Here is a 21,692-nt window from a genome sequence, read left to right as displayed (position 1 = left end):
CCCACATTTGAACAAATGATCTAATTCCAAGTAAAAAGTGGCCGCCCCATTACCTATCTCTTTCTATGCTGCTGTGTCTGGCTCTTGCTCTCTCTCTCTATCTATCTGTTAAAAGGCAGAAAAAAGAGCCAGACACACACTTAAGAGTCGCCCAGAACGAGTGGCACTCACCCCGGGGTACTGGCTGGCGTGCGGCGTGAGGTTCTTGAAGGCCCACTGGATGTTCTGGTGGGAGGCCAGCTGGCGCGTGAAGGCGGCGGAGAGCTCGCAGCACAGGCGCAGGATGCCGTAGTAGGCGGGCAGCATGCCGCGGTTGAACAGCACCACCTCCTGGTCGTCGTGGTCGGCCAGGATGTAGTTGAAGGCGATGTTCTTGGTGACGGCCGGGTTCTGCACGATCAGGCGCACGTTCTCGGGGCAGTCCACGCAGGCGTTGTACCAGAAGGAGAGCAGGGCCTGCTTGTTGTGGTTGGTGGCGATGGCGGGCTCCGACAGTTTGGGCTGAGAGGGACACGGCGGCAGGAACGGAGGATAGGAGAGGGAGGGGAGTGAGAGGGAGGGAGAGAGAGAGAGAGGGATATGGTAAAAACGGTCAGTGAGAAGTTGTGTGAAAACAGGACTTTTTAGACAGCATCATGGCCTTATTGTAACGAGCCATCAGCTGGATGCCAAACAAACACACACCCCTAATGCAATGCACAAAGGAGGGCTTGTAATGACGATAAATATAATGAACAAACCCAAGAAATATATATTCATACATGCAAACACGCACTCACACAGCATCATACACCAAAACACAGCAACTCTTTCAGTTACTCTTACACAGTCGCACACACACCGAAACTCACTGTCTCAGTTTCTCACACACACACACACACACACACACACACACACACACACACACACACACACACACACACCTGGAAGAGGTTCCACAGGTCCATGAAGTAACCCGAGAACATGAGCTTCTCGGTCTTGGAGAGGAGGCAGTAGGTGAGGAAGCTGAAGTACTGCACCAGCTTGGTGGTGCCGTGCACGGCCACGTCCACGTACAGCTTGGCCCGACCCAGCAGGCCCAGCAGCAGGTTGTACACCTGGTGCAGCACCACCGTGGTGTCGGGGCTGAGCGGAAGGTCCCGCGTGGGGATGTGCAGCGAGCGCGTGGTGCGGAACATCTGCCGGAAGGAGTTGCTGGGGATGAGCGAGACCAGCAGGTACGCCGCCGCTGGAGAGGAACACAGAGGAGAAGAACATGAAATACTACTACATGATATACTATCCAATACTATAATATCGTGAAATAATACTACATAATATAATTATATATACTATAAAACAATATACTTCACCCTATCCAATACTATACTATATTATGTTATTGTGTTCAGTACCATACTACAATATAATATAATTTAATATAATATAAATATATAAAAATATACATAATAGATCACAAATGCCATTCTATTTGCCAAGGCAAAAGCTTAAAAAATCCCACAGTGAGTGTGTTATTAAATGGCGTATAGATGAAAAAAAAACAAGAGAAAACATATAAAATACTGGAACAGGGAGACAAAGGAGATGAGAAAGAGGTCACAGAGTCTGTAAATAAAACTATAGCAAGAGTCACAGAGTCTGTAAATAAAACTATAGCAAGGTCACAGAGTCTGTAAATAAAACTATAGCAAGGTCACAGAGTCTACGACTGAGAAAGAAAGAACACGTAACAGGCAGCGGGGACGAATGGGGTTCTCACATGTGCGGACGCGTGGGTAGTTATGGGCCAGCAGGAAGCGTTCCACCCAGTTCTCCATGTTCTGTAGCACCCAGCTGTGAGCCATCTTGTTCCGCGGGGTCTGCACGGCCAGCCAGTCCAGACACTGAGAGGGGTTGTACTCAATCACCTGGGAGATGAAAATAACACACACACAGGCACACACACACACACAGACACACACACACACACACACACACACACACACACACACACAGACAGACACACACACACACAGACACACACACAGAACAGTCAGGCATATGGCAAATACAGCTTAGCACCAAGGTCAAAAAGGAATCAAGAGAGAGACAAAATATTATAGTTAGAAACTGGTTAGAGACAAGATGTTTGTTTGGGTAATGGCTCTGAAATTGCCATGGGTTAAGAGATGGACAAGGACAATAGATACATAGATAAAACATCAATTCATGGACGGATAAAAAAAACACAGACATGGAGTAATTTAGCATGTTCCAGTAAATGGTTGCTTTACCTCCCAGATCCTTTGCAAGATGTAGGAGGCGAAGGATGGCATGCCAGGGGGACCTCCAGCAAACTCCATGAGCATAGTCAACAGCTTAAAGAAAGGGTTCGCCGCCTAGGAGACGGACGGAGAGAGAGCGAGAGAGAGAGAGAGAGAGACAAAGCAAACTCGATCAGCATAGTCAACAGCTTAAAGAAAGGGTCAGCCGCCTAGGACAGACAGACAGATGGAGACGGAGGCAGACAGAGAGACAGAGCATAGGTTCTGTCCCTACAGTCGGACATCCAAATACTTGAAGAGATACAAGCTAAACATTCAACAGTGAACTAAAACTCACTGCATTTTCATTAAATTAACTGTTTCTGCGGCCATCAGGCAGTAAATGCTATTAGAATGCCATGGTGTGTGTGTGTGTGTGTGTGTATAGAATGCCATGGTGTGTGTGTGTGTGTGTGTGTGTCCACAAGGCAGTAAATGCTATTAAAGTGCCATGACTCGTACTCACCTCTGGGGTGAGCTTGGCGATGGATGTGAAGAGCATGGAGACAATCTGGAAGAGAGCAGCATTACATGAGAAACCCAGTCAAGCAGAAATACATATGATTTAAACACACATTATGTGAATTATGTGTGTGGGTATGTGGGCATGTGTGTGTTTTGGGGGGTGGAGGGGGTATGCAGGCATGTGTGTGTGGGTAAATGTGTACATGGAAGAGTGTTATACGTGTTCGGTAAAACGAGGCGGTTTTTGTAGCGGCACAAGTTGAAGATGAGGTAACAGGTCTGGAAGTGGTGTGTGTGTGTGTGTGTGCGTGTGTGTGTGTGTGTGTGTGTGTGTGTATAAATGTGTACATGAAAGAGTGTGTGTCATACGCGTTTAGCGAGGCGGTTGTTGTAGCAGCACAGGCTGAAGATGAGGTGTGCCGGTTTGGCAGTGGTGTGTGTGTGTATATGTGTGTGTATGTGTGTGTAAATGTTAACATGAAAGAGTGTTTGTCATACGTGTTCAGCGAGACGGTTGTTGTAGCGGCACAGGCTGAAGATGAGGTTTGCCAGTCTGGCAGTGGTGTGTGTGTGTGTGTGTGTGTGTGTGTGTGTGTGTGTGTGTGTGTGTGTGTGTGTGTAAATGTGTACATGGAAAGAGTGTGTGTCATACGTGTTCGGCGAGGCGGTTGTTGTAGCGGCACAGGCTGAAGATGAGGTTGCAGGTCTGCCGGATGTTGATGCCGTCGCGGATGTGCTGGAAGAGGAAGGGGAAGCCTTTTCCTCCCGTCAGTGCAGCCATGTCACTCTGAGACAGAGTCAGGTGCCTGAGGAGAGAGAGAGAGAGGGAGGGAGAGGGAGAGGGAGAGGAAGAGAGAGGGAGAGGAAGAGAGGGAGAGGTGCACATTTAAATAGATGGTGTTTCGTTTGGAATGAAGGCTGGCCACAAAATGCAGAAGAGTAGTACTGATATAGAACTATTAGGTTTGTGCTTCCATTCAACAAGAAAGAGCAGAATGCACTAGAAACCTGTCTAATAACTAAAAACCTGTCTTAACATCCCAAAGTGCAGAGAATTTCAGAGATGTAGAGGTAACCAATCAAAGAGAGAGTACACAAGTAGGCGTGTGTGGGACTCTACATGTTTGTGTCTCCATGTTCAAGTCTGTGTGAGTGTGTGTGTGTGTGTGTGTGTGTGTGCGTGCGTGAGCCTCAGACAGATACTCCTAATCACATGCTGCTTCTGCAGCTCATATGAGGTCTTGGTGTCATCAACAGCTCACTGTGTGAGTGTGTGTGTGTGTGGGCGTGTGTGAGTGTGTGTGTGTGTGTGTGCGTGTGTGTGTGTGTCTCACCTCTCAGAGCGTGACTGCTCCACCAGGAGGGCGATGAGCGCGATCATCTTCTCCAGCGCCGCGGGGCGATACTTCTCCTCAGCGAGGGACAGGATGTCCTCTTCCTCATCCTCCTCCTCGCCTTCCTCCTCCGACAGCACCTCCACCTGAGGCTGAGGACAAACAGAAGATTTATTTAACGTGTGTTTGCAAGTGTGTTTATTTAATGTGTGTTTGCAAGTGTGTTTATTTAAAGGCACCCAGTGCAACTTTTGAGGCTTAAAAATAAACATTCAATTTCTAGTCTTTTTTACACGTAGTAAGTTTCAATAACTCCATACCATTACATACCGACATTCAAGCAGCAAAGATGAGACGTCGTTGTGTGGTGAGAACTGATAGAAAATCGATAACAACAACAATCGTCGCCATTTTCTTTATTTTTTTTAACCTACAATAAATAAAGCAGGCTTCCAGTCAATGGAAAAATGGCTTCTCCCCACCGGCGATTGTTGTTGTTTACGATTTTCTATCAGTTCTCACCACACAACGACGTCTCATCTTTGCTCCTTGAATGTCGATATGTAATGGTATGGAGTTATTGAAACTTACTACGTGTAAAAAAGACTAGAAATTGAATGTTTATTTTTCATTGAATGTTTACATAAAGTTGCACTGGGTGCCTTTAACGTGTGTTTGCAAGTGTGTTTATTTAATGTGTGTTTGCAAGTGTGTTTATTTAACGTGTGTTTGCAAGTGTGTTTATTTAATGTGTGTTTGCAAGTGTGTTTACTTAATGTGTGTTTGCAAGTGTGTTTACTTAATGTGTGTTTGCAAGTGTGTTTATTTAATGCGTGTTTGCAAGTGTGTTTACTTAATGTGTGTTTGCAAGTGTGTTTATTTAATGTGTGTTTGCAAGTGTGTTTATTTAATGCGTGTTTGCAAGTGTGTTTACTTAATGTGTGTTTGCAAGTGTGTTTACTTCATGTGTGTTTGCAAGTGTGTTTACTTAATGTGTGTTTGCAAGTGTGTTTATTTAATGTGTGTTTGCAAGTGTGTTTATTTAATGCGTGTTTGCAAGTGTGTTTACTTAATGTGTGTTTGCAAGTGTGTTTACTTAATGTGTGTTTGCAAGTGTGTTTATTTAATGTGTGTTTGCAAGTGTGTTTACTTAATGTGTGTTTGCAAGTGTGTTTATTTAATGTGTGTTTGCAAGTGTGTTTATTTAATGTGTGTTTGCAAGTGTGTTTATTTAACGTGTGTTTGCAAGAGAGTTTATTTAATGTGTGTTTGCAAGTGTGTTTATTTAATGTGTGTTTGCAAGAGTGTTTACTTAATGTGTGTTCGCAAGTGTGTAGGCTGTTGGAGGGTGAGTGTTTACCAATAACTTTCATATATCTTTTATGCACCATGAGGTAAAGTTCTAGACATGTATGTTTATCCAAAACGCCTTAAAAGAGATTTAAACATATACATAAGCATGACCTTAATTCTGAACATATATGAATAAGGGCAACTGCACTAAAAAGAACAACCCTGAGTGGAATCTGCAGGACCGGAGTTTTCCACGTCCACGTTAGTAGTAATAGAAATAGTAAAATAGAAATACTCACATTCTCAGGGCCCTTGGTGCCCATGTAGAAATGCACCATGATGGAGATGGCTTGGAGAGACAGCAGAAACTGACTCTGTGGAGTTCAAATGAATATAAATGACATTAGACATCAGAGGACTCCACCAAGAAGGAAATAATAGAAATTACATTACACATCATAGGTTTTCCTGCAAGAACAGATGAATAGAAATGAGATAACACATCAGAAGGCTCCTAGAAGATCAAATTAAAAGAAATTACATTAAACATCAGACGACTCCTGCAAGAACGAAATATTAGAAACGACATTACACATCAGATGATTCCAAGAACAAATGAAAAGAAATGACATTAGACATCAGAGGACTCCTGGAACAAATGAATAGAAATCGCATTTCACATCAGAGTAATCCTACAAGAACAAATACATAGAAATTGGATTATACATCAGACGACTCCCAGAACAAATGAATAGAAATTACATTACACATCACAGGACTCCTGCAAGAAGTATTTCCCCTACCCGTCGTAGAAACATTACCACTCATCTTCAAAAGTAAGGAATTCCAAATCCACTACTATAAAGATGTTAAGATTAAAAAACGGTCACACATTTGTGAAAGAAAATAATTGCTATATGTTTGTTACGAAAACAGAATCATTAAAAAGAGGTATTTTGGAGGAATGGCTTTGGCCATAATAGTATAATAAGCGGGATCATGTATCGTCCGCCTGTCAGTCTCAGAAAATAAATCCCTTTGGGACGAACAAGTCCTGTTCGTCCAGTCTGGATTTATTTTCCTATACTGACAGGCGGACTACACATTAACCCTGACGTATCGTCCACTCTAAAGTCAACATGAACTTGGCACATTAACCCTGACGTATCGTCCACTCTTAAGTGAACGTGAACTGGTGCTCCCACCTCCTCCTCGCCCATCTTGGCGAATTCGTAGAGGAAGGCGAAGTACTCCGTCAGGTGCTTGCTGTGTGGCTTCACGCCGTGCTCCATGATGGACAGCAGCGTCTTCACGAAGCGGGTCACGCATGAGCGACTCCCGATGTCCTCCACTGGCCCGTCCATGTCGTCCGAACTGAAAACAAGGACGGGTCAGCAGGCAAGGCTATACTGTGGTGGAGCGCATGCCTACATACTGACTGGGGTTTGATTTGGTTCAAATGAGAAAGTTATAAATAAAAAAAGTTTTCATTTTCCAAAAGTCACCAAAACAACAGAAAATGTCATTTACTTTGAATCAAAACATCACTTTTTTTTAAGCTGAAACACTCAGGAGAGACTAGCCTATACGCAAACGGGTATTGTGAAAATGAAAATATGACTACCTATATTTAAAACGGGTGGTTAACGTATAACTATGACCATGTATTCTTATGTCTTTTCCCCGTTTCATCCTGACACACGTGCGTGTCTGCTACGTACCCGTCCTCCATGCCAGGCTGCAGGTAGAGGTGAGCGTGGACCGGACGCAGCCTCTGGATCACGTGGATGCACAGCCGCTGGAACATCTGACACAGACACAGACACACACACACACACACACACACACACACACACAGACACAGACACAGACACAGACAAAGACACAGAGACCAAGACACAGAGACCAGGACACAGAGACAAAGACACAGAGACAAAGACACAGAGACAAAGACACAGAGACACACGCAGACACACACAGACACACACAGACACACACAGACACACACAGAAGATGTGAGTATGATCTGGGTTTATTAACGAGTGTGTGTATATGTTTATATTTACAGTTAAGAAGACAACGTGCACCATTGTGAAATTAACTATTGGAAGACTAATATGAACAAACAAACAAAAAAGAAACTACCATGTGCTTGAGTGTGTGCATGAATGTGTGTGTGCGCGCGTGTGTGCGTGTGCATGTGTGTTTGTGCGCACCTGCCGTACAATCTGATTGGGGCACTTGATGAGAATCTGCATGGGCCACCAGTTATCATCAGCCATCCGATCCAGGAACCACTGCGAAACCAAACCACATCAACAAACAGCAACATAACATCAGAGCACATCCCCACTCACTCACACACACACTCCCCCATCACTGCAGCCAGTGTCAGAGGGGTGCACAGAGAGGGTGGGGTGGGGGGGGGGGGGGGGGGGCTGACTCATTAGTGCTCACAGACAAAGGCGTGTCCAGCCGTGTTTTACCTCACAAGCCGCCTGGCTGTTGTTGAACTGTTTGGTCAAGAGCTCAATCCACTGCAGCATAGTAGGCTGAGGGGGGGGGGGGGGGGGGGAAGAAAAAAAAAACAGAACCATTTTTGGAAAGGTCCTTCTTCATGATCGTGTGCCATTTCAGGGGTAAACATAGCAGTAATGACTAATGCTGGTGATATACAGATCACGTGGTAATACTTTATTTACGTAGCCAACATAACTGAATTTTAAGTAAATATTTCACATTGAAACACATTGATTAGTGGATGGGCTGTTCACCTTCTCTTTGGAGTGGATAAAAGTCTCCAACACAAACGATGTGCTGAGCTGTAGGGTGGAGAAAGGTGAGATGACACATGCAGACGTTACTTTGACTCGCACTTGGTATTCTGGCTAACATACGGTAGAAGGAATAACGCTGCACAATTGTAATGACCCGGATGAAGGGTTTTGGCTGCCAGAAACTTTTGTCTTTTAAAATAAATACATAACGGCATCGAAGCCAGACTGTGTGCCGACATCTTCCAAGTACAATTCTTTCCTGTCGACCTGCACCCCAACAATCCAGGGGTGTGTTCACCTCCTCTACCAGACGCTGTGGCTGACACACCCACTTGTGTGAGTGTGAGTGTGAGTGTGTGTGCCTCACCTTAGCGGTCATGAGAGAGATGGCTTTGGGGTCCGGTAAAGTGCTGGGGATGCTGCTGCACAGCTGCCACATAAACCTGCGGAGAAGAAGAGAAAGAAGAAGAGAGAGAAGAGAAGAGAGAAGAGGAGAGAAGAGAGGAGAGAGAAGAGAAGAGAAAAGAGGAGAGAGAAGAAAGGAGAGAAGCGAGGAGAGAGAGAAGAGGAGAGAGAAGAGAGGAGAGGAGAGGAGAGAGAAGAGAGAGAAGTGGAGAGAGGGGAAGGGAGGAGGGGAGGGGAGAGAGAAAAGAGAAGAGGAAAGATGAGAGATGGGAGGAGAGGAGAGAGGAGAGGAGAGGAGAGAGGGGAAGAGGAAGATTATAGGATAGGACAGAAAAAGAAAATAAGAGGAGAAGCAGGAGCAAGTGGAGAAAAGGAGAGGGAGAAGGAGTGGGACGTTAGAGAAGAGAGGAAAGAAAAAAAGGACAAACAGACATGCAACCGTGTTCATAAAGGTTGCCAGTATTGCCTACAAAAAACTGTAAAATAATTTGAGGGCCTGGACTGTGCACTTACCCAAAGTAAGTGTGCTCAAAAATATTCTTGTCCTGGAGAAACTGCATGTTGTCATGCCAGATCCACTGAGAGCAGAGAACATATCAACAGGTTTTACCACAAGTGTCTTTGCAACAGCTACTAAGGGAAAAGGTTCATATGTAAAACACACTTAAAAGTACATTAAAGAGCAGAACTAGTGCAGAGAACTAACCAAAATGATTGGTTACACTTATTGATATTGTTGGAGTTGGGATTAGTTATAAACAAACCTCCAGCAGATCAGGAGAGACGTCAAAATTAAAGTCCTTCCCATTCTCCTCTTCCGGCTCCACTCGCTTATAAAACAACATATAGGCACTATGGGTCTGAGAGGGGGAGAGAGAAAGGGAATAAATATATAAATAAAATGGTGACTTTTCAAATACATAACCAAAATTGCACATAAAGCAGTCAACATAACTGGAATCAACACATCCTTTGAAATACAGTGGAGGCATCTAACCTTTTCAAAGGAGAAATCCATAAACTTGTCAGTGACGGAGTCGTACGTCTTTGTCTGCAAAGGTAAAACAACAACATCAGGTTAACAACATTTGTTCAGTAGGGTAACAACCAGTGACCCCTCAGGTTTAAAGTGATACAAGTACACATAAAACAAAAACAGCATACCGTGCCAGGAAAATTATTTGATTTCTAGGTTAAGCTTTAAATTGACGAATTCAATTTGCCTCAAAAAGTTGTAGTAGTGTAGTGCAGTAAAAGAGACTCGAGTGTAAAACACAAGACAGGGTTTGTGGTTTCTCACCGTCATCTCCCCGCCAAAACACTCCGACGCCAACTGGGCCGAGTCAAAGGGCTTCACCTCCGCATCATTAAACAGATACCTGAGAGACACGCACAGGAAGTGACATCAGTTATACAGGAACTAACATCAAGATAGAGGTTACTTACACACACTGCTAACAGTAAAGACGTTGATCCTCTGAGCGTACTAGCTCTGCTAAGATCACCCGATCCTATACACCAATCACAGGACGTAACGTCATCGCAGTCACAGGAACTTAGATCAGGGTTGGTCTTCCAGTGACAGGATCTTGCATGCAGCACAGACTGCTACATTAGTCAGATGTTTTTTTAAGAGGGCATTCATTCTCAGTAGTTACATATTACATATTACACCCCGTCAAGTGACTGTTTATGCAGTCAGGCACGTCTTGCCAAAACTTTTGCTAAGGTAATCTGAGAAAACACAGAATCCCAAATGAGCCCTGTTCCGTCTGTTCCTCACCACTTGTTGTTCTTGTAGGCGTGGGGGTTGATGATGTCCCTGATGAAGCTGTAGTAATGGCCACCGTCCGCCGTCCCTGTGTGCACAGTCACGCCAATCAGGTCGTACTCGTAGCTCTCAGTCGCCTTCGCCTCACCGTCGTCACGGAAACCTGACAAAATGAAACCCAACGCAAAGACATACAGTTAAAGCATCATAAAGCAATTAGGACCAATTACAATTCTTCTTCATAGAATGACAACGAAAATGCCAACAGTATGCCTTTGATGGGAGATATTCATAGATCTATGCTCCAATAAAAACAAGGCTCAATGAAACAACCAATACATGGTATGGACAGCAGTATTATTCTAATGCGATTCTGAAATCATGGTTTATATAAACGATATTGTATAGCAAATGAATAATCTGTCCAGTTCTAAGAAATTAACTGGGATTATCATTCAACCAATCAGACGCAAATTCAAACTAGGAGTCATGGCAACAACAGGAAGTGAGCGCACCTTCCTTCCTGTCGCCCTTGGCCATGAGGAAGTCTTCGGTGTAGGGCGTCATGTCCAGGCGCAGGGGAAAGGAGAAGTGCGTGTTGACCTTCTCCTTCATCATGGTCACCATGTTAAAGGTGTAGCGCATAGTATTGAAGCTCAGGATGCGTGGAAGTTTCTTGAAGCATGCCCTGCAGACAGAGAGTGAGGGATGGAGGTGGGGGAGAAAGAGAGCGTGAGAGGGGGGCAACCAAGAGAGAAAGACAAAAAGGCAATATATTGTACAGATGTACTTTAAAACACCTAATGCTGTTAGCGTCAGTAAAAAGCCCAAATCAAATTTGACTTTAAGAACACTACTGAGCTCAGATCTGTGTTGGGTGGCATACATTAAGACACAAGGCCCACACACACACACACACACCTCTTCTCTGCTCTGACTTTCTTGCCGCACTGGGAGCAGGTGTACATGTTGTCCCCCTCCAGTGTGTCCTTGATGGTCACCTCATCCAGAGACTCCTGCAGGGGAATGAGGGGGCACGATTACATTAGAGACAAACAGGGACCAACACTCACACACACACACGCACGCACGCACGCACACGCGCACACACACACACACACACACACACACACACACCTTATGTTTCCCATGAACATAACCACACAGAACAAAACCTGTCAATATATTGAGGATTGCTCTCCATAAGCTGCATCGGGGTGCACACGTGAGGTAAACACTAGTGTTATTATTTAAGGGTAAGGATGGGGTTAGTCCATAGACATGACAGGGGGGCTGCATATACTCATGGATTAAGGCGTCATGCTGGCATTGATGATAGAGAAGTACAGTGTGTTTCGGTTTGAATTTGAGTGTGTGTGTGTGTGTTGACTCACGTAGATGTTCTTCATGTCTGCCACCTGGCACCTGACCGTGTAGAACTCCTCAGCCGTCTGGCTCACGTGCTCACAGTCCTGTGAGAGGTACGAAAGACAGGGTTATATACGCAAACATTCACGCGTTTGGCTGCAGTTATGTGAGGATACGACAACTGCCATACGCACATTTCTACGTTTATACGTTGCGTGAATGTCTGCTAAATACAATTTTTTTTTTTAAAACACGACTTTTAAAAGTAAATTCTTACCAGTGATACCACATTGTTTGTGATGACCCCGCCAAAAAGGGTCTTCACTGTGTTTTTCTGCAGGACAACACAGACACACAAATGTAAGTGATTGAGTGGAACATAAGGAAATATCAGACAGGCAAAAGGGAAAAACCCTGAGGACTATACAGCCATGGTCCCTCTCAGCAAAATACACACACATACACATGCATTTACTGGGATAGGGACACACACACACACACACACACACACACACACACACACACACACACACACACACTCATAGGAGAACAAAAACGTATAGAGAAAAGGGCAAACAAACGGATTCAGAAACATATCTCTCTTTCTCTCACACACATACCAGGTCCTGTGACATCTCCTCGATCTTGGTAATGAGGTCGGTGAAGAACTCGGTCATGTCTTTCTGTTCGCCTGTGTTGAGTGGCTGCTTGTCCATGGTGTAGGTCTTACAGAATGGCCGCGGGTTATACGCCTTCCTCTCACTCTCCTGGAGAAGAGGAGGAGAGGAAACAGGTAAACCAGGAGGAGAGAGAGAGAGAGGAAAGAAGGGAAAGGAAAGAGGATTAGGAGGCTCAAGGCCAAGAAAGAGGCCAAACTGAACTTTGGTTTACATTCAAACTGCAAATGTGAACCGTTTGTCTCCTTAAAGCACTTTGAAGGTGACGAGGGGGAAAAAGGCACTCCCAACACACGGATAATAGTTTGTTTTGCTCTTTTGCACACCCTAGTGGTCTAACCCAGCACTTGAGGCTTTTTGAATATAATGTGGTAAGGAATGAGATAGGTGAACATCTTACCATGAGATAGGTGAACATCTTACCATGAGATAGGTGAACATCTTACCATGAGATAGGTGAACATCTTCTGCAGCTCCAGCAGGGTGGTCTTGTGCTTGATCTCCTCGGAGTACTGCGAACACAGAGTTCAACGCCCCATTGCAGACACACGTAAGATAGACAGTATGGAAAGGATATTGTGATCTGTAGTATTATTATTATATTAATATGATAGTATAGGCAGGCTGTTTTAGTCAACTGTCACATCAGCATCTCTTTTTTGGCATATACTTTCAGGTCTGAGTGAATCTGAACATGCAGATAGACTATAGACATGTATTGTGTCTGTGCGTGTGCGTAAGTGTGTGTGTGTGTGTACACACCTTGGCGGTGAAGACTGCCTGCCTGGCCTCGGGGATCATGTAGAGCTGCTGAATGGTGGAGGCCAGGTAGCAGGTGGCGCCCAGGTTGGTGAGGCCCACGAAACGGCACTCCGCCCGCACGTCGTCATGGGGCCAGTAGTCCCACTTGTAGGGGGCGTGAGAGGCTACGGAGGGGCACAGAGGACAAACGGCTCAGACATTCAAACATTCATTGAAAAAATAGTGCACCGTACATCACACTGATTTGGAAGACTGGGAGATGCCTCACTTGTACAAGAGATGGTATATGTCAAGCGAGCCCTTGACCATCCCCCCTCCCTCCACTCTTTAGCCATAAACGCGACCAAACTCGCGTCCAGATACCTAGCATGGTCATCTAAAAATGCCTGAGTCTGGCTACGGATCACAAACCCTAAACCCCCAGCCTACATGACCCATATACTGTAAGGAATATACTGAACCCAATGACCCCTAAGCGCAGAATGTACAGAAACCTGAACCCCCACCCTCCATCCCAACTCCCCCTTCCCATCACCACTTATACCCATCAGGATAATCCCTTTCCGACCCCCCTGTGCTTTCATCCCCTCAATCTACATGTGCTGGGCTGTGGCTCAATGGCACCACGACCCCATATCCCTACAAATCTCCTACAAATCCTCCTCCCATCGTGCCTTGCCCTCAGTGTGTCCATAAAACCTCATAACGACCCTTTCCCATCATGCCTTGCACTCACCCTGCATGTGCTGGGACATGACCCAGTTGTGCAGCAGCCGGTAGTTGTCCAGCGAGCTCTTGACCATCTCCACCAGCAGGTCGTAGGCGGCGGCGCGGGCGGCGTGCGACTTGCACTTGGGCTGCCGGCGGTCCTTGAGGCTGGGCAGCAGGAAGAGCAGGTCGTGGGTGTCGCGCAGGAACTCCTGGCCCTCGCGCGAGAACTTGAACGGCGGCTTGTGCTTGAGCACGCTGGTGGCCAGCCGCAGCAGCCCCGTCAGACCGTCGTCCTCGATAGCACCGTCCTGCTGGTCCAAGATCTCACGACTGCAGCGGGGAAAATGGAGAGATGTATTTATTCATTTATTTATTTATAAAGCAAACACAGACAGTTCCACCTGTTTGACCTGGGCAGGGTTAGGGCATGTCAGTAACAAGGTCACCTAGCCTGGTTATTTAGATAACAGAGAGAAGTATTTATTTATTTATTGCGCAAACACAGACACTTTCACCTGTTTAACCTCAGCAAGGTAAGGGCAAGTCCGTAACAAGGTCACTTAGCCTGGCTTACCTGCGAATGCAGTCTGCAAGGTGCCTGGCCAGAGCATCAAGGTCCAGCAAAGTCGTCTAGGATTAGCAAAAACAAGAGAGTTACCAGTGACTTGGACACAAGGAAACAAGCACATAAAGTAATTCCTGAAATGTCCACTTTGAAGACTTTTCAAGGTCATAGTCAGGCACAAGCCTTTACATGGAATAACTTAACTTCCAAACGCAATGACACTCTCTCTCACGCACACGCACACACACACAAAGACAAACAGACACACAGACATACAGACACAAAGACACACAAAGACACACAAAGACACACAGACACACACCCACACACACAGTGTGCAGTCATGCCTTACCTGGCTGGCATCCTTGACGTGGATGTTGTCGATGAGTTTGCACAGCAGCCAGAAGTACTCCTTACAGCCCATCCTCAGCAAGGGCTCCTCCTCATAGTCCTCCACCTGCACACAAACACCTATCCCATCAGCCCCCTCACTCACACAAACACCTATCCCATCAGCCCCCTGACTCACACACACACCTATCCCATCAGCCCCCTCATTTATACACAAACACCTATCCCATCAGCCCCCTCACTCACACAAACACCTATCCCATCAGCCCCTTCATTTATACACACACACCACTTGACAAAGTCAGTGAGAGCTTAGAGATAAACGCGATAAGGTGAGAGCGAGTTTGTTCAGGTGCAGTGTGAAATGTCTTGACCACAGAGGGAGAAAATGAACAATAACAATAATATACAAATATGACCAAACGCATTAAACAGGACTGTGAATTTGTCTTAACGCATTAGTGTGCCGGTAGTAAAATATCATATTTATATTTTCAAACGTTTGTTCTGGTAATAGTGAAATTGATTTGGGTATTTTCAATTTGAAAGCATCATCTGTTTTAAGCGTGCTCTACAACTTTGTTTGCACGGTACTGTCGGTTTTGATCGCAGTCCACAGATCTTCCTTTACTTATTCAGTAAGCCACTCATTAACGTCATTCAGTTTTCTGGCATGACAGTAGAACAAGCGTATAAACGTATTTTGCATAGCACAGACATAAAACACACAAAGAGCCGTTAGTCTCTTTGCGCGTCTGTTTTCCTCAACCGTTTTCTGTTTGGATGGCAATCCAATCTTCCATCAGAGAGCACTTAGTAAACACTGCCATCCAAGATTTAATCTTTGTCTAGCTGCTATTGATTTAGGGATGAAGTCTCTTAATTGGACACGTGTGAATAATTTCAAGGGCTCTGGCAGAGAGAAGAAAGTGGAGTGTGTGTGTGTGTGTGTGTGTGTGTGTGTGTAAAAAGAAGAAAATGCCCTGAGAGATTGTCTGGTAGGTGAATTAATGTACAATGCTAGTGTTGGGTATGAGTACGCTAGTCTAAGAATACACACTATACACGTGGCGTGTGTGTGCTGTTTGGTGTGTGGGAGCATCTCTGTCTCTCTTTCTCTCCCTCTCCATACCTTGATTGTGTGTGTGTGTGTGTACACATTTAATGGCTTAAGGACCTTGTGTGTCGAAAATGAACTTCAGCAGAGTTATGTATTTCTGTTTGTGTGGACTGATCCTCAGTTTGAGCGAGTGTGTGTATTGAGCAGAGTTTTCTGTGTGAGTGCGTGTATGTGAGTGCGTGAGTGTACCTTGAGTGGCTTGAGGGCCTGGGCGTCGGGCAGGAACTTGAGCAGTGTGGAGGCGGCCAGCAGCAGGAAGGACCTGTTGATGCTCTCGCCCCCCTCCAGCCCACAGAGAGAGAGCTTATAGAGACCATTACACGCCTCATGCCTCACCGCAGCCTGAGAGAGAGAGAGAGAGAGGGAGAGGGAAAGGGAGAGAGAGAGAGAGAGAGAAAAAGAAAGAGAAAGAGAGAGAGGAAGAAATTAGAACACAGAGTTGGATACAAAAAAAAAGACAAAAGAAATCACAAAGAGTGACAAGGAGGTAAATGAGAAAGTGAAAGGATAAAGGTGGAAGAGAGAAAGTGGAATAAAGAGAAAGTGGAATAAAGAGAAAGTGGAAGAGTAAAGAGAAAGTGGAATAAAGAGAAAGTGGAATAAAGAGAAAGTGGAATAAAGAGAAAGTGGAAGAGTAAAGAGAAAGTGGAATAAAGAGAAAGTGGAAGAGTAAAGAGAAAGTGGAATAAAGAGAAAGTGGAAGAGTAAAAAGAGTGGAGTAAAGAGAAAGTGGAATAAAGAGAAAGTGAAAGAGTAAAGAGAGTGGAGTAAAGAGAAAGTGGAATAATAAGAAAGTGAAAGGGATAAAACACAAGAGTACAAAGAACAAAACATGGAAGAAAAAAGTATTCAAGAATGAAAGAGCAAGGGAACAAGAGGAAGAGAGGAGAAAAACAAACAAAAAAGACAATAAGTCTGTTTATTCCCCCTGTGAATCTACATAGGTTTGTCTCCCCTTAACATTGTCCCTCACTGCGTGCCGTACCTCGGGTATGAGTAGCGTGAGCTTCTTTAGCCAGTCCTGCAGGTGGTCGCTGTCGGCTAGACTGGATTTGACCGTGGAGCAGCAGTGGGCCCAGCTTACCAGCAACCACATGGAGTAGTGGGTCACTGCAACACACACACACAGAGTTATAGATAATAAATAGATAAATAGAAATAAATACAGATTCGAAAGAAACACAAACACCCCTGACCTGTTGACACACACAGTGAAATGCAATAAATACAGTTTTTAAGCATACACACATACAGACGTTTTAAACAGATAAACATGAGCACATAGTTAGAAGAGTTAGACAGACAGACCGATACACAGACAGACAGACAGACACAGACAGACATACAGAAAGGCACACCTTTTAAACACACACAAGCAGTACAGATTAACACTGACAGGGCCATGGCAACTGTGACACTAAACCCCAAACCGCACGAGTGTTACACTAGAAGAGTAGAGGAGTGCAGGTTCTCACCTTCATGACGGGACCGGTGATCAGACTGAGCCTTCAAAACCCTAAAACACCAACAGGAAATTACATCAGCATTGAACTCTCAACTTTAGCCTGTCAAATAGCCTTATGTGATCCCTGGGTGTTTGGGTGCACATGATGGCTTGTCTTTATATATATATATATATATATATATATATATATATGTGTGTGTGTGTGTGTGTGTGTGTGTGTGTGCAGATGAGTGTGTTTTTGTGTGTAGATGAGTGTGAGTGTGTGTGTGCAGATGAGTGTGTGTGTGTGTGTGTGTGTGTGTGTGTGCGCAGATGAGTGTGTGTGTGTGTGCAGAGGAGTGTGTGTGTAGATGTGTGTGTGTGTGTGTGTGTGTGTGTGTGTGTGCAGATGAGTGTGTGTAACAATAACAGTCTCTGTGGGTATGTGAAAGTCTGTGGGCAACCATCCCCTCACCTGTGGGCCAAGTTGTCATAGGTGTACGTCACATTGATGAGGCGCTGGATGAGGTTGGTGCCCTGGACAAGACCGAGAAAGACCTGGAAGAGCGCACACACACACAGATTAATACTGGGCGCTAATGTGTAAGGATCCTTAAGGGAATGTTCATACAATCCAGCTCCAATCTAATGCACTTCATTTCAATCTCGTATTTTTGTAAGTTCTTTTATCTTCTCATTTGTAAAGCACTTTGATTTATCGATGCGTATGAAAGTTGTGCTTAATTAAACTTCAATTTGCCTTGCCTTCCCTTAATCTTTGTTAAATTGAGAAGACTTCACCATGAGAGGGGAGAGATACCAGACCAACAAGGGGAGACGCAAACACAGGGACGTGGGGGGGGGGGGGGGGGGGGGGGGGGGGGGGTTGAAACATGAGCAGTGGGAAAGAAGATCATTTATTTAAATATATAAAAAAGAAAACAAGCGCGAGAGAGAAAAGAGAGAGAGAGAGTGAGTGGAGGGAAAGCAGGGTGCCCAGAGTTCAATCAGAGGTCAGGATACAGCCTTGGGGACAGAAAGATGAGACCGCTAGAGATCACTACTGAAAACCAGAACAACCACTGGAAACAGATCAGAGGGAGAGAGAGAGAGAGAGAGAGAGATGAATTTGGCACAGATAGAAACAGAGAACAAGCTGCATTTGGCAGAGAGGGGGATAGAGAGGGAGAAAAAGAGATTTGCAGCCAGACACTCTAAATACGACTGGAATCGCAGAGTGACATTATGAGCTGAGGAGAGTCACACACACACACACACACACACACACACTCCTCTTTGACAGGGGCAGGTGTAACAGCTGCAGATCAGTGATGTGAGCTGAATGTGTGAAGCCCTCTTACTCAGTCTGCAACCATCAGCGAAGGAGCCTCAACAATAGGACCTGACTTACAGAGCAAATCACAGAACGACTAAGACAGGCACACACAGACAGACAGACAGGCAGACAGAAACAAGAACACACAGACAGACAGAGACGAGCTAACACAGACAAACAGAAAGACAGCTAGGATGATAGAAAGCGAGAAGGAAAGAAAGAAAGCAAGCAAGAAAGAAAAAAGAATGAACGAACAAGAACAAGACAGACAGACAAGCACTGCATGGCCAAATAATTACTGACTACTCTAAATGTCTGTAGAAGCAGCTATAGGTAGAGACTTGAAAACACTTTTGCCTCAATTCATCGAAAGTAGTTTTTTTGGGGGGGGGATCTATCTGACAATGTTCAAGACCCCATCCACATTATCTTTCCACAACAAACTAATAATGTTACCTTGTACACCCCACCTCTATAAATATATCTCTCCCTCTCCCTCCCATTCTCTCTCGATCCCATTCTTTTGCTCCCTTCCATTCTCTCTCTCTCCCATTCTCTCTCGCTCCCATTCTCTCGCTCCCTCCCATTCTCTCTCTCTCCCATTCTCTCTCGCTCCCATTCTCTCCATCTCTTTTTGTGTCCGCACCTCAGTGAGGCGAGGGATGTGCAGGCCCTTGACGTGGTCCCCGGCGGCCTTGCGGGACTTGCTAGGCCAGGCGCGCTTGCGCTGCGTGTCGCTCAGGCCCGCCCAGGCGAACACGTCGTGGTAGGCCAGGTCCAGGTCCGCCGGGTCCACCGCAAACTGGCAGATGAGCTTCAGCAGGCAGGCCAGGCAGTCCAGCAGCCACTGGAAGAGAGAGAGAGAGAGGGACAGACATGAACGAAGAACGGAAGAAATAGAAACATTTAATAGAACAAGATAGACATAGAGAGAGAGACAGAGAGAGGGAGAGAGAGAGAGAGAGAGAGAAAAGAGAGAGATGTATAGAAAGAGAGAGGGAGCGATAGATAGAGATGAGAGATAGAGGGAGATAGAGAGATAGATAGAGATTGATAGATAGAGAGAGAGAGAGAAAGAGAGAGAGGGAGCCATAGATAGAGAGATGAAAGAGAAAGAGAGGAGAGATAGATATAGGGGGGAGATATAATTAAGATAGATAGATATTTAGAGAGAGATAGAGAGACCAGATTAGTCATTAATTAGTCATTAATTATTCCTTTATGAAACCGCAGGGCAAACACATCTGTCCAGCAGGCTCATCCCTCTGGCAGACAGCACCACTGGCCAATCATATCCCTCCCTCAACATCAATCTCTCCTCCCTATGACAGACAGCACCAATGGGGCATAACATACATGACCCCCATACTGTGAGAGGCCTTGCCAGCTGCAGATGGGTCTGGGGGGGGGGGGGGGGGGGCGGCAGCAGAGGGAGACCTACCACAGTCCAGGACTCCTGTTCTTTGGGCTCCAAGATGGCCGAGTTGAAAATCTCCAACAGCAACTGCAGGCCGCCAGACCCAACAAACTGTGGAGAATAAGAGTGATTAATGGTGGGAGTTTGTACATAACTACTTCAAGACGTGTGTGTGTGTGTGTGTGTGTGTGTGTGTGTGTGTGCGCATACCTTGCAGCTCCAAGTGTTCTTGCTGTTTTCAATCTGGTCCTCGCTGGAGTCATCGGAGTCTGGGTACAGGTCACTGTAGCTCCCCTGTTTGACAGGCAGGCAGGCAGAAGGGGAGGAGTTTGTTTACATTAGTGGACTTAACTGAGCATGAAAGATCTGATCTCAAACATGTGGGTGTATGCAGAGTGGCACGTATCTATGTAGAAGAATTGAGTGTGTTAGTACATTTATATGATGCGATATGAGGCAGAAATAGGCTAAGTGTGTGTGTGTGTGTGTGTGTGTAGGTGTGTGTGTGTGTAGGTGTGTGTGTGTAGGTGTGTAGGTGTGTAGGTGTGTGTGTGTGTACATACTGTGGACTCTCTGTGGATGCGGCGGTTGGGCTTCCCCAGGGCCTCGATGATCTCCAGGGCGTAGAGCAGCTTATGGGGACTCTTGATCCTCAGCAGAGCTTTCCAGCACAGACCGTCAGAGCCCTGAGGAGACATTAACACCAATGCATGATCCTCTTATTACAGACAAGCACACATTTAAACATTATAAAACAATTGGGTTCTATCGGGTTAATGAGCGGTTTCTGATTGGACGAGAGACGTTCCATGCGTTGGATTATCCCAGAACAACTCAACGGGGAATTTTCACAGCATGATCCTCTTATTACAGAAAAGCACACATTTACACAATAACACAGACATTTATATACAAACACCCACTTTCATAACAGACATGGACAGACACGCTGGCATTAACGCGCACAGACACTTATATACAACCCCCTTATTTCAGACAGACGTATGTCTAAACAGATGTGTTTTGTTGGTTTCAATGACCACACATCAAAACGGTAACACACAAATGGCGAGAATGAAAAGGTGGAGGCGGTTGCTAGGTGACGGACCGTTTCGTCGGAGATGTTCTGGAAGGCCTGCAGCATGCTGGGACAGGTGGGCAGTAGCATGAGAAGCTCCCACACGCGCCGCGACAGGTTCTCAGCGTGCAGGTGCAGCTCCTCACAACGCACGCTCTGTAGTAAAGACACACACACACACACACACGGGTGTTGAATTTTTTAACACTCATGATCAATTATCTGACCCAAAACCACATGAAACACATTTTCTATTATCGTCATCAATATTATTATCATTGTTTGGTGAGGCTGCTTATGTTTGTATCAATCAACCTTCTAGAAAACTTTTAAGAGGTTAAATAAGGACGTGGAAACAGAGTGAGAGTGAGTGAAAGTGAGAGATGGAAGATGAGAAACCACGAGCTGAGAATAGTCAGCCCAACTCATCCCCCCAACCACACACACAACCCTGTGGGGGGGTGAACACACACACACACACACACACACACACACACACACACACACACACACGC

At 45.4% G+C, this 21,692-nt stretch overlaps 1 protein-coding gene across 1 annotated transcript in view; it reads right to left on the bottom strand.

Annotated features, from left to right (window-relative positions):
* Positions 1-21,692, bottom strand: part of usp34 (ubiquitin specific peptidase 34) — a 65,875-nt gene that overhangs the window by 9,159 nt on the left and 35,024 nt on the right. The window contains exons 30-67 of the mRNA XM_080842902.1: positions 21,208-21,333; positions 20,663-20,785; positions 20,310-20,393; positions 20,124-20,210; positions 19,329-19,529; positions 17,822-17,904; positions 17,378-17,418; positions 16,888-17,012; positions 16,092-16,244; positions 14,784-14,888; positions 14,441-14,496; positions 13,892-14,196; positions 13,156-13,319; positions 12,840-12,905; positions 12,337-12,483; positions 11,994-12,050; positions 11,743-11,820; positions 11,270-11,364; positions 10,864-11,036; positions 10,361-10,511; positions 9,878-9,956; positions 9,575-9,628; positions 9,342-9,437; positions 9,091-9,155; positions 8,540-8,615; positions 8,170-8,217; positions 7,882-7,947; positions 7,612-7,692; positions 7,117-7,202; positions 6,601-6,769; positions 5,695-5,769; positions 4,103-4,254; positions 3,421-3,574; positions 2,770-2,814; positions 2,274-2,378; positions 1,760-1,907; positions 924-1,228; positions 172-501 (exon numbers count right to left, since the gene is read on the bottom strand). Of these exons, the coding sequence (XP_080699028.1) occupies positions 172-501; positions 924-1,228; positions 1,760-1,907; positions 2,274-2,378; positions 2,770-2,814; positions 3,421-3,574; positions 4,103-4,254; positions 5,695-5,769; positions 6,601-6,769; positions 7,117-7,202; positions 7,612-7,692; positions 7,882-7,947; positions 8,170-8,217; positions 8,540-8,615; positions 9,091-9,155; positions 9,342-9,437; positions 9,575-9,628; positions 9,878-9,956; positions 10,361-10,511; positions 10,864-11,036; positions 11,270-11,364; positions 11,743-11,820; positions 11,994-12,050; positions 12,337-12,483; positions 12,840-12,905; positions 13,156-13,319; positions 13,892-14,196; positions 14,441-14,496; positions 14,784-14,888; positions 16,092-16,244; positions 16,888-17,012; positions 17,378-17,418; positions 17,822-17,904; positions 19,329-19,529; positions 20,124-20,210; positions 20,310-20,393; positions 20,663-20,785; positions 21,208-21,333 (4,554 nt within the window). The remainder of the gene's footprint in view (positions 1-171; positions 502-923; positions 1,229-1,759; positions 1,908-2,273; positions 2,379-2,769; positions 2,815-3,420; positions 3,575-4,102; positions 4,255-5,694; positions 5,770-6,600; positions 6,770-7,116; positions 7,203-7,611; positions 7,693-7,881; positions 7,948-8,169; positions 8,218-8,539; positions 8,616-9,090; positions 9,156-9,341; positions 9,438-9,574; positions 9,629-9,877; positions 9,957-10,360; positions 10,512-10,863; positions 11,037-11,269; positions 11,365-11,742; positions 11,821-11,993; positions 12,051-12,336; positions 12,484-12,839; positions 12,906-13,155; positions 13,320-13,891; positions 14,197-14,440; positions 14,497-14,783; positions 14,889-16,091; positions 16,245-16,887; positions 17,013-17,377; positions 17,419-17,821; positions 17,905-19,328; positions 19,530-20,123; positions 20,211-20,309; positions 20,394-20,662; positions 20,786-21,207; positions 21,334-21,692) is intronic.

This window comes from Sprattus sprattus (assembly GCF_963457725.1).
Source record: "Sprattus sprattus genome assembly, chromosome: 1".
NCBI lineage: Eukaryota > Metazoa > Chordata > Actinopteri > Clupeiformes > Clupeidae > Sprattus > Sprattus sprattus.
This window is presented reverse-complemented; position numbering and strand designations above follow the sequence as displayed.